The sequence below is a fragment of the Eulemur rufifrons genome, chromosome 29, assembly GCF_041146395.1.
Source record: "Eulemur rufifrons isolate Redbay chromosome 29, OSU_ERuf_1, whole genome shotgun sequence".
Classification (NCBI taxonomy): domain Eukaryota; kingdom Metazoa; phylum Chordata; class Mammalia; order Primates; family Lemuridae; genus Eulemur; species Eulemur rufifrons.
The window spans coordinates 21918974-21932000 of NC_091011.1; the positions used below are offsets into that span (position 1 = coordinate 21918974).

The 13027-nt window shown below is 44.4% G+C and overlaps 1 protein-coding gene across 2 annotated transcripts in view; it reads left to right on the forward strand.

Moving 5' to 3' along the window:
- The window catches only part of PDE1C (phosphodiesterase 1C), a 485677-nt gene that overhangs the window by 199165 nt on the left and 273485 nt on the right, over positions 1–13027 (forward strand). The window contains exon 1 of one of the 2 annotated variants that reach the window (XM_069461524.1): positions 1949–2049. The exons of the other annotated variant lie outside the window; for it this stretch is intronic. Within the exon in view, the coding sequence (XP_069317625.1) occupies positions 1949–2049 (101 nt within the window). Of the gene's footprint in view, positions 1–1948; positions 2050–13027 lie in introns of those variants that run through there. 2 annotated transcript variants of the gene reach the window in all.

The following is a 13027-nucleotide window of genomic DNA, read 5'->3' on the forward strand; positions in this document are numbered from 1 at the left end:
TTAATATATTGGGTGCTTACTGTTATCTTTGCCTGGTAATAATGCCTTAACTCAGTAAAGATGTATGTGCTTCCAGAACACCTTATGTACTGACTTTAATGGGGTGACTTCAGATCTCTGACAGGTGAGTGGGTAAGTCATTTTTCATCAAACAGGTCTGTCATCTCATCTGGAGGCACCAGATTCTTCTTCTGCTAGAATGTATGGGGCCAGCCATGCCATCCCTATCACACTCACGTCTAATTTCTGGAAAATAAATGCCAACTATCAAGTAGGTGAGGATTTGGATTTAGACACCATCATTTTATTCCTTTGTCAAGGTCACATGAATGGAACTTTACTTGAACAGTGAAAAAAAAAAACTAGTCCTCATTTTTAAGGTTATCTTACTTTTGAGAAACAGGCAATTATCTGATGGATAGAAGAAAAATTCTGGGAGTGTGACTGAAAGAAATGTTATCTGCCATTGCAGAAAAATACTGTATAGGTCACACTACACTCTAAATCTCAGGAAACTTGGGTCCCAGGTTTGAAGTGGCCCCTGGATGGTGGCTTCACCTAGAAGGGAGTTTGACAAGTAGTTCTGTGGTGTCAAGGCTGCAGTCAACTTGAGCATGGATCTTTGTTTCCTCTCTTAATCTCTCCTCCCTCCTCCGCTCCCAACTCCATACCTGGTGCCATTCTTCCAGAGCATTGTACTTTATTGGCACTGTGAATGACCTAGGAGAACACTGATAGTGAGTTGCAGCTTTGAGGAGCTGAAACTCTTTCCCAGCATCAACAGCCGCCCAGCCAGCACCCAGCAGGGCCCCTTGAGGAGTGTGTGGCATTAATTTACAGAAACCTACCTACCTTGTCACTGTTCGTGTATTTTCTCAACTCTCCTCCCCCTGAGAGAGAAAGAGAGAGAGAGAGAGAGAGAGAGAAGAAAACTTCCTAACATCAAGACTTTCTGAGTGTGGTGTGTGGTTACGATCGTCCACATCAATTGCTTTAATATTAATATTTCAAAATGGACCCGGCTCTCTGGCGGGCGTGTAAGTGCGCGCGGCAAAGGAAAGCTTCAGGCGGAACGTCCGCAGAAGCTGGCGGCTGCTGCGCGCCCCTCCGGCCCTCTAGGAGGACACAGACTTCCCTCCCCTCGCAGTTGCGCGCTCGGAGTCGTGCTCTTTATGAGGTGCGGGAGCCGGGAGCCAGCGCCGCAGCCCGCCTGGGGGCCGTGGTGGCCGCGGCTGCCCTGCGGGGGCGGCTCGGCGCAGGCAGAGGCTAGAGCCGGGCGAGCGTGTGCCCTGCAGACGGCGGTGCCCGGCGCGCCCCTCCCTCCGCGCCCGCGGTGCCAGCCCAGACGCCAGCCCCGGCGCGCTGACAGACGACTTTTCTCACTTGTCAGTTTTCTCGCCTGTCGGCAGAGCTGCTGGTAAGTGAGAGAAAACAGAGAGGGGGCGCGGTGGCAGCCAGGCGGGGGGCGAGGGGGCGGGGGCGCGGGGCGGAGCCGGGTGAGCGGCCTCGGGCTCAGACCACCCCGCCCGCTTCTCTCCCCTTCCCACTTTCTTCCTCCTCCTCATGCTCCTGTTTCTCTTCGCTTCCTCTCCTCCCCACCCGATCCTCCCTTTCTCCTCCAGACCCTTCAGCTGCCACGCCGATCGCTTCTGGGGCTTTGTTTAGGGGGGAGAAAAGGATACGAACAGACCCGAGGTGCTTTCTCTTAGGAGCCGGAGCGCAACCCCATGGCTGGTTCCCGCAGCTGTCTCCGGGGCGCACCTGGGGCGGCGGTCGCCCGCCATCCGAGCGCGCTCTGAGTCCGAGGCTGGGGGCGCAGGAGGGGGAACGCGCGGAGAAAGTGACAGGCAGACGCGCCGGGCTGGGGATCGCTGGCCGAGCCGGCGAGGAGGCGGGGAGGGGAGAGCCCAAACTCTCTCAGCTTCAGCGCCAGTGATAACCTGCAGCTATGGAGTCCCCGACCAAGGAGATTGAAGAATTTGAGAGCAACTCTCTGAAATACCTGCAACCGGAACAGATCGAGAAAATTTGGCTTCGGCTCCGAGGGCTGTAAGTAAACCTATTTACTTCTGTCGTCCCATTTCCCGCTCCCGTCCTTATTTTACCACGCAGCGGCAGTCACCACTGCTCACCCCGTTCCTGCGTGGCCCTTGAAATACACCCCTAGAAGTTCCACAACTGCTGCTCTGTTAATTACAGTCACTGCTCCCTTCCTTCCAACACCGAGAGGGTTGTCTTTCTGCCTTAGAATACCTTGCTATTCCAAGTCATGCTTTCTTTGGGAAAGGGGAGATGTCCTTAGATGAGTCGATTGTAGTAGCACAATACTCAAGAAGGTATTTCTGTTCCTTTTTGCCCCGGGGAGAAAAGTTTGGGCACCCAGGCAGGGACTTTTAATTAAAGGAAGAGGTTTTCTCTGCAAACTGCTTTGTAAATACCTGGGCAGGTGGTCCAAGAATTTAAAGTTCAATATGCATCTGAGTGTTAAATTCTCCCCTCACTCTCCTTAGCCCAGTTGAACTTCTGATATTTTCTTAGGATTCTTTATAGTGGAAAAATGCTTGCTAGAAGGAAAGGCTATTATGCAAGAAGTGGGGGTCAGAAGCAATATTGGAGTTTCCTAGCAATATTTGAATAGCAAAATAGGGCATTTGCTCTTAAATAGAGTGGCCAGAATTCTAGGTGGACTGATGGGTGGAGATCTCTGAATTTCATTCACTTCATTGAGTTCAGTCTGATTTTGGGTACTGAGGAGAGGTGACCTGAAAATATGTGTTATTTTCTGTAAAAAGATTTTGTAAATGGTGACCTGCTGTTCCCCAAGTCAGGAAGCTGGAGTGAGGGCTATACGTGTATGGCTTGCTGCGCAGTTGACTAGGCAGGTCCCAGGGACACCTGCCGTGACTACCAGATACCCATTTCATCAGATATTTGGCATCAGACATCTAGTGTGGTTTAAAAACATACTTTTTCTCCAAGCATATTCTCCAGACATTCTGTTCCTACCAAGGGCACTGATGGGAAAACTAGCTCCTTGCCATTGTGTTTTGTTTGTTTTGTTGCCGTTATTGTTTTTGAATGCACACACACACTGACACACAAACAAAAATCAAAACAAATCCACAATGCATTGATCTAAGTTAGCTTGATATTTAAAGTTTCTAAGGGGAAGCAATAAGGTAGTGTGTGTTTTTTTAAGAAGTCCCTGTTGAAAGGTGCAATTTATAAAAGCTGTTTCATCAGTAATCAAAGTGAGCTTCATTGCCATTGATATAAATGGGAAACCATGTCAAATAATTTGATTTTTGACTTGTCTGGCTGCTGCAAGTAGGGGCAGTAAACTTATTTGGAAGTCATGTCTCTGGCTGGCAGGCTCTCCTTCAGATGCCTGCAACGCAGCGGCTCTCAGAGTGGTGTTTACAGAAAGCTCGTGTTGTATGTAGTGAATGCTGCTTCGGACTATATCGTGCTGCACACAGAAAGTTTGTTGTGTCCACAACGTCTGGGTCTGAGGTGTACAATGTGAAAGTGTTGTCAAGCTGGTTTCCTTGCCATCCTGATTAGAGGGACTCATATCCACACACCCAGGAATTGCATCTCTTGGGCTGCTTTTCAATTCAAACCGACTCCACAGAGCCACTTAGGCTGGAGACGGGTGTTTGGCCAACTCAGCAAAGCTGAGGCGGGAACTTGTGTGGAAAAGCATTTAGCACTCACAACACACTGTCTTGTCGCTGTCTCAGTTTCGTATCTGTTCGGCTTCTCTCTCCCCAAGGTGTTGCGGTATGATGTAGCCACATTTTCACGTTCTAGTCTCTTGTGTTTATCCAGAACCTGGTGCCTCTGAACATGAAAAATGTGGGGTGATTCTTCTCCAAATATGTGCTTTTGGATCCCTCCCTCTATCCGTCCTAGTGAAACACCCTGCCCAACAGCAATCCCAAGAGATCTTTAGCTTCATTTTCTAGTTTGAAAAGGATATATTATTATTTGTTATAATTATATTATTATTTTTACCACATTAGGATTCTTACTACCACTTTTTTTTTTAAATGTAACAGCAGTGCTAGACTAACTTGCTAGAGACTCTGGAAACCAAAGCACATACTCATTTATACTACTTGGAATAACCCTTTGCTGTCCACAAAATAGATACCCTTAGGAGATTGAAGGTTTCAGGGTTTATTTGTCCACAGGACAGATTGTTGGTAAGAGAAAGGCAGCTTCTCTTTCAACGTTTTAGAAAGGCTCAAATAGCTGTAATTGGATTTTCATATCAATTTATTACCACGACACCCTTAGAGAAAGGGCATTATAAGTGACCACAGATGGTCAGGAATTCAGTTCAACATGTCTGAGAGCCATCTAAGTTCAGGATGTGATCATCTCATGCCTGGATTATTCAATGGTATCTCTTCTCCTTTTCTTGTCAGTATCTCCCCTGTTTAATTTCTTGTTGAAATTTGTTGTCTCCTCCATTAAAATGTAAGCTCCATGAGGACAGATACTTTGTGTGTCTTGCTCACTGCTATACCTCCAGTGCCTAGAAGAGGATTTGGCATATAGTAGATGTTCAATCAGTAGGTGATGAAGGAAGATTAAAACCCAAAAGTGAAATTTTTCATATTCAAAATGAAGATAAATATATGTTTGAGTCAGCTTATGGCCATGGGACCTATCAACACAGTATGCCATGAGCTGGCTAGGAGGTTCCATTAGTGTCATTACCCAGATTGGGTTACAGGAACCTAACCTGAGGTGTGACTGGGCAAGAGGTGGCAAAGCCATGACCCAGGCTGGATCCCCGTGTTGTCATTACCCAGGTTCTCTCTTTCCCTTCCTTATATCGCCCCTTTCCTGCACTGGTGAGGGGTGGTCTTTACCAGCAGCATGAGGATTTCTGTGGTTACACCCGAAAGAATCAACAGTGCAGGATACCGCAGGGGACGATCCTCTGTACGTTCCAACCCCTCCCCGTGCCCTGCCATGCCTGTTTTTCTCTAGAACTTCTCACTATCTGAATACTGTATAGTTTGTCATGTTTATTGTCTGTCTCCCCCAACTAGAATGTAAGCCCCCAAGGACAGGGTTTCTTGGTTTGCTTTGATCACTGGTTTACCCCCACTGCTGACACTGCTACCTGGTGTATAGTAAGTTATCAATACACGTTTAAAACCTAGGGCTGTTTCACATGTTTCTCTAGGAAAGAATTAGGAAGAACTCTTAACCTAGCATTTTAGCATCATCAACATACTAATAGTGCATCGAATACTGGAAGTGTTAGTTTTAAACACTACTCCAGCTGAGATTATAAAAACCTGCACATCTAGGTGTTCACTGTTACAATGACTCCCATATTCCTTGAGTGAGGTGATCCCGGTGGTGTGGGATCGCTCAGCCTCCGTCTGTGGCCCTGCCACCTCTTATACACATGTGCAGGTTCCTCTAGGCAAGTAGGGAACAAATACTGCACACCTGAGCTTTCTTAATTAAGTCTGTCACAGTGATGCTGTCGTCTTACTTGTCTAGAGGAACCTCATTTTCACTTTCCATAAACCTCAGTTGTGCTCCACGAGCTGTTGTCATACCTCTTTGCTCTGTAGGGGTGGGTGGAATTTTTGAGTCCATCCCAGTCACTTTGTTGTTAGGGAATCCTCCAATCGGGGGTCTATGACTACGGATCCTCTTTATCCCCCAGAGGATGTGGGGAAGCCTCACGGGCTACTTGGGTTTGAGCAATTGGGTCATGACTTGTTCCTTGGGTCCTGACCAAGAGTTTTTGTATTGCCAGCCTGCTGTATGATGACAAAAAGGTGCTTCTGTGCTATATTTTTTAAAATTGAGAGCAAGAAAACAGGTTTCACTTATTCCTTGGCATTTATTGTCACAATTATAATTATCTAAGCTCTCACATCCAACTATGAGGTAGTCAGTATAATAAATTTTATGCTTATATAATACTCTATGAAGATGATAATGCTTTTTGCATTATCTAAAGTAATATTGTGAATATAAAGGCAGTTAAATGGCTTTTAGGTTGATAGACTAAGACCACTGTTGTTTTGTCTACCTAGCAAGCTTTCCCCCCTTACTATGGTAACAGACCCTGCCTCCCACCCCACGCCCTGCACCCTATCATAATGATGGGCTCATGCTCCAGGACTGGCCCATCATAGGATTTTATCATCTTGGCAACAAAGGTTGGTCTCAAGTAGGGCATGGAACCCAAACAGGAGCATTTGAGTCCTTCCTTGACATTTCTGTATTGGCCGTGGGTGAGCTGTCCTTTTCTCTTCTTCTGGGCATTCATGGTGGCTGTCGCTGGACCCATTTCCCACCTCATGGAGAAGATCATTCTGTGATAGGAGACAGTGAGGCCAACAAGCAAAGAGAAGCAGAGGTGAGATGATGGGTGGGAAACCCTGAGTCCTGGAGATCCCAGCCCCTGTAGAAGTTTTCCCAGTTCTGTCTGTTGTCCCAGCTACAAGAGCCAGTTAGGCTCTGCTTTTGCTTAGAATGTATTGAATTTGATTTCTCTGAAAAAGACTTAACTGATATCCCACTGCTGTACAGAGAACTTAAGTGACTCTTCCAGACTACACAGCAAAGATGGGGAGAAAAGCCGTAGGCAAAGAGGCCTGGACCTTTGGTTTTAAATTCTTACTTAAGCCCTCTCACTCTGTCTTTTCTGTCTATTCAACTGAATTTTTTAATCTTGTCATTAGTGTTCAGGCAACAGGGGGTTACTCAATTAACATTTACTGGATGTATTATATGCCAGTCACTTTGCTAAGCCCTGGGTATGCAAGAGTAGGTAAGATACTTACCTGACCTTCAGCGGTTTGCAGGCTAGGGGGAGAGACTGACATGGTGCCTGGAAGCGATGAATATCGGTATGGGGGGATGCAGGGGAGCTACCTCTGCCTGGGAGGGCCAGAGAAGGTGTTACAGACCTACAGTGAGATATGTGTTTATTCTGGGAAGAGTCCTTACAGTCACAATTCCTTTCATCGATGTCAGCCTTTTGCAAAGATGAGAAGCAAACAAGGAGTCATCCAGTCAGCCCAGAATAAACCAGTCTAGAATTGTGAGCTGTTTTTATGGACTACTGGAAAAGCTGCTTATATGGACTAGGGATATGGCTTGAGTCCAAGTGAACCTTCTCTGTGCTCAACTTTCACTGATAATTCCCAAAAGAGAGGGTGTGCTTTGGTCTATTTGCTGTCCGCAACATGGAGCTATTGCGTGAATCTCCCAGGTTGCCTCAGAAGTAGTTGGCCTCTCATTTGTTCTAGGTAACAGGATTCTCCTACAAATCAATCTCCAAGAGCCTTAGTTACTTTCCTTAAAGAGTTGCTGGGTGACATCCTCTTGCAGCTCACCCAGTGCAGTATTGAGAGATATAGAGAAGTTTCTGAATGGAGGGAACAATGTGTGTGAAGGTACAGAGGCATGGGAGACCTTGGCATGTCAAGGAGGAGAGAGAGTGAGAATGTGCTGGAAAAGAGGGCCTGGGTCAGGTTGGGATACATGACATTTTAAAAATTTTACTTTGTGTTTTACTCAAATTATACATACTCGTAGTTTAAGGAGGTGAGCATTTGAGCACATTTTACTATATAACAAAAGAGTGTTGTGTTCCAGGCATTCTCCTTTCATGTCTTCTAGAGAAATCTTTTCTTTAAATTGGTACCTGCTATTTTAAGGAGTTTGTATTTTATCCTTTCCATTGTAAGGAATTGTTTAAAGGTGTTAAGCTGGAGTGTAACAAGATGAGGTTTGAGTTTTAGGCTGGTAATCCTGGAAGAAGGACAGAGGACAGATTGGGGATGAGACTTGTTGCCTGGAGACCTGTTGGAGAAGATGCCCAATTGGGACTGGGGATAGTGCTATGAAGATGGAGGAACGGTGGGGGTGGGGCGCATTTGAAATTAGAATTGACATAACTTAGATTTGGAGCAGAGAGTGAGAAAAAGAAGTTGTCTTCCAAGTTTGTTTTGGCTTAGATGTCTTAGTGAGTTTGGTGTCATTTGCCTTGTTAGGGACCATGGAGAGAAGAGCAGGCTTGCATAAAGCAGAATGGTAACCTTGCTAGGGTGTAGACATACTGCGCTGCTGCCTCTGGAATGTCAGGTGGCTGCTGGTGATGGCAGTCTGCGGCTATGCAGAGAGCTGTGGCCTGGAGTGGTGGGTCTGAGAGTCCTGGTTCTTCTTTAAAGCCTAGCAAGCAGATGACCTAGGGAAGGGGGCATCGACCTGAATCTCATCAAAAAAGCAATTCTAGAAGAATATTTTAAAAATTATTGTTTATTTACCCAAGATTACATATTTAGTGTATTAACTTATCCTTCTACTCTCCCATTTAATTGAAATTATCAGATCTTTCAGCACATTTTTCTTGGGCTTCTATTACATACGAGGCAGTAGGACCTTCAGAGGTGATGTGACAATATCAGAAACAAAGCCCCATCCTCAGGAATCTTAGAGCCAGATAGCGCTTATATATGTGAAAAGTTAAAAAATAACAATAAAAAATAGGGCAATAATTAATTGCTGAGTGATAATGACACCACATGCTAACGTTCAGAGATGGAAGATGGTTTTGTTTGAGGGACTGTTTTTGAATCTTTCTTTTCTTAGTAAAGATCAAGTGTAGTCTCTCTGAAATACATTCTTAATGTATATTAAAGGGGATAAAGAAGTGAATATCAAAAAGAGTAAGTAGATACATTTCTGGTGAAATTTTCTTTACTTGAATACTAATGCAGTGTATTAGCACATCATCGCTTGCTTACTGTAATTTGCTTGTGCTAACTTATTAGCTAATTACAACTCAATATTTAACAGCTAAGTGCTTACTATTTTGGCCAACATTTACAGTATGCCTGTCGGTTGGGAAGCAACCCTAAGCAGAGAGATTTCTGCCTTTCTATCTCCAGTTTTCTGCCCTTAATTTTCTTTGGCTCATAGAAAACTACTTTCCTTGGTTACTGTTTCCCCATATGAAGGGAAAGTGCCTACACAATCGACCTCATGGCTTTGTAAGAAACCGCTAAAACAAATAATTGTTAAATATCAGGCACATAAAATAGTCCGTGACAGCTTTGAAAATGACCATCCCAATTTCCCAATAGCAACAAAAAATGAATTCTATGACAAATGGAACACTCTATTTCTGGAGAAAGTATGCTGAATTCATGTAAAATGTTGGTATTCTTCCGGTTTTTATTGGAGTGTACTCTTTATAAAAAGTGACAGCTCTTATTAAACAAAATAAATGAGTCTTAATGAGCATAAGAAAAACCTGGATGTTCCTAGGTTGTGAAATTATGGAAAAGCTTAAGAGAGTAATTCAATTCTGAAGATATAAAAGTTGATAATTAAAGGTAATGAGTTTTATTTATATATTTGAAGGAATACAAACACATCTATATGCAGGATACTCAATCATCACTCATTCATTCAGCAAGTATTTTCCTAGCACTGTGTGCCCAGCATTGTGCTAGGCACCAGGGTTATAGTTGGAAACATGACGAAGGCTCCCTCAGGGACTGTTCGGCCTATGGGGAGAGGCAAATATTAAACAATATTTCCACAAACAATTGTTTACTGTGATGGGTCCAGTACAGGGTGCTGTGGAAAAGGAAGAGAGGGCTCAAACCTGGTCCAGGATTCAGAGACAGCTTCTCTGAGGAAGCGAGGTTCAAGCTGAGATATGAAGAATTTGTAGGTATTAGTTAAGACTCAGGGAAGAGTGTTCTAGGGTATTCAAGGTCTGGGGTCTTTGCATGTGAATACCAACACTTTATATCACAAAGATCCAAAGACAGGAAGGAACATGGTGCCTCTGAGAAAATGCAAGAGGCCTGGGGCACAGACAGGGAGGAGGCCCAAGGCTCCAGCAGCTGAGAGGGCCTGATCCTGCCTCATCCACCAGCCCAGGAAGCCATTGTCTGTAGGCGGGGATTTGAGAGCTTCTTAGGAGATAGACCCAACAGGAGTTCAGGCGGCAGGGGGGAACCTGCCGCCTTCTGATTTCAAGATTGTTCTTTTTTAAGCACCAAAGGAGGCAAGAAAAGCTTCAGCTTTCTCTCCTGTGCCCCTTTTAATAAAAGGATTTGTTCTGTAAAATTTGGATTCAGTCAAAAGGCCGCACTTAAGGACCCAAAAGGCCACATGTGGCCTTAAGGCTGCAAGTTCCTGACCCCTGCAGGAGGTTTTTAGCTTGAATTCCCAGGTGCTATTTACTTAGATCTGGGTCAAGAGGGAGGAGCCCATTTGCAGGTTTGGTTGTGGTTAGGAGCAGAGTGCATGGCGTGTAGATTATGAGTTCTGTTTTGGACATATTGGAAATGAGGGGAGATATGAGGACAGCACGAGCAGTTGGATAAGTGGGTCTAGAGATTGAACAGAAGGTCGGGATTGGATATACATCTACATCCCAGCAAAGCAAGAAGAAAAATTATGTGTGTATGTGTGTGTCTGAATGATACTAAGTTAATATTCCTATAAATTTTACAAGTAGAGAGAACACAGTTTAGTGGGACCCCTAAATAGTCTTGACAGAAGGTTCCAGGAGACCAAAATTTATATTTTCTCACTGGCATTTACTTGTTCAAAATATTGGCATTTCCTTAGAATGGCCAGTTAGTAATCATAGCTTTACTTGAAACTCTTATATTGACTGCTTGGTGTAATGCCCATCACAAACATAAGTTTGGAACAGAGACAGAAACCTGGGGCTAGGCATGGTCATTCTCACAATTTCAAGGGCAGAAAGAGGCCATGACTCAGGGAGCCAAATGAGATGAGGCCTCATCATGGACCTTCAGGGAGATAGAAGGCACATACCAGGCAGCTGACCTCTGTGGCCTGGAGCCCAGCCAACTACAGAGCGGCCAGGTGAAATGTGGCTGGGTGGAGGCTCTCTGGCCCCTGCAGGAGGTCTTTCTGCTGTTTGGGCTCCATTGAGTGGGCTCAGCCTCCCTGTGCCTGTGCCAGAGCTGACCCACCGTGGACAAGGATGGGCAGTCCACAGTTCCAGCCATGGCGCTTACCCTCCGCACCACCTCTGCCCTTCATTCATGCCCTTTTCCTGCTCTTTAAGGCCTTCCAAAAATGGTCTTCTCTCCCTTTGCTTCCACCCAAATCCAAGGGCCTGTTGCAGGGACTCTGCAGTACTCTGCCAAAATATAGCTTTCCTTTCCTTCAAGGCCACCAGCAAAGTGACAATTTAGACAATCAATGTGAGAGTGTATTAAGCATTTTGGCTGAAAGTCATTATTGGACATCCAAATGCATTAAACTCTTGTTTATCCAGATTCCAAACAACCAAAATATTTAAATAGCCAGGACTTTTTTTTTTTTTTTTACACCTTCTAGAGACATGCCTAGTAAACATGGTAGTGAAAGATTAATCTTTGAAAGCTCCTGCCAGGTATGTTTTAGGAGCAGTTCAAATTCAGACAAATATTCTACCATGTTTTTGTCTACCTCTCTGAGTCTTGTCTAAGGATGGCTCTGAGGAGTCTTTCAATACCTTTATTTAAGCCCCTTTGTAAAAGTATATTACATTTAGTATACTGATGCACGTGATTGCTACTGGAAACCTTGTCTACTAATTGTGAGGAACTATAATATGAACACTCTCATATATAGAGTCCTGTGTAGCTCATGGGTGAAATATAAGGATTAATTATCATAAATCAAGTATCATAAATGTTGTTTAGAACTGCCATTCTGTCTATAAAATCTCTAGTTGAAATGAGTCATTTGTTAAAAAAAAAAGGAAAGAATTGTTCAAAGCACTCATTTCTGGGAAATTTGGCATAGTTTCAGTTTCAGTGAAGGAGCTACTGTAGCTCAGGAGAATTTAATTCCAACGCTCAACTGATTTTGGTTGACAGAAGAGCTCAACATGGTCCCAAGAAATGCATCTGATAGTTGTTTTTTCCCCCCATGTATTTTGGACAATGGCTTCATTTTGCCATATTTAAATTGCTGAGATTTACAGAGTCTGTGTCCAGAGAGGCTTACGTAGATGATGCTACCACAAGACAGGGTTTTAGAGGAAATAGGAAGGACTTCTGCTCCCAAGGAGCCATGGCACTGACCCAAATTCACCTGAAATTGTAAATGACTGGCAGCTGCTTTCTGCCAGGCATAGGTTTTGGTAAGAGTTGGGAGGAAAGGCATAAAGTGGAGAGAGAGAAGGAACACTACTGGAGTGGACAGGCAAGGCTTAGAAAAATTAGACTGTCATTGAAGTCAAACTCGGCAGAAGATGCAGTTTTTGTTCTGGCTAAATCTACAGAGGGGGAAAACACAGTAGAGAACTGAAGAAGCTCTCTGGATAATTGAATTTGAAAAAAACTACTCCTCCCCTAATTACAGGGATATGCCTGTGAAGGGTGAGATTTTGTCTTAATCCTTTGGATTTATCTCCACTTTGGCAGTGCTGTCACAGATATTAAGAGATATTTTTGTTTTCAGCCTTTCTCATTGATGTTTATTTAAACAGGAGCCAGACTCCCAGGAACGAGGTCACAAAAATCTCTTCCATTCCCACCCACACAGTTTTGCTGTACTTACAACACAGCAAGTGGTTGTAAATACGTGAATAGAGGAATAAATCATTTATGCAAAAAATATACTACTTGGACTTCTACAAGCATGACATTTACTTTGTATTTTCTTTCTCTAGGAACCTTTCCTTGTTTCTTCATTGGTGCCACCAATTAGCTCATTGCCTAGCATTAAGCAATGGATTTTTAGCTAGCGGGAAGGAAATAGAGTTTGGCCTGCTTGAAAACCCTTGCTTTGCAAAGGAAGATTTCAGCTTTCTTTGGGGAGGGGTCCCATTTGGGGCCTCGTTGTAATCCAAGTGCTGGAATTTTTAACCCAAGCTCAAGAGAGAAACAGGCATGAAGAGGAGATTTGGATGCTGTGCCTGGCCAGCTGTCTGCAGGCAGAGGAGGGGCTGGGGAGAGAGAACAATGAATAGAGGGGCCGCTGTGGGAGCACAGGA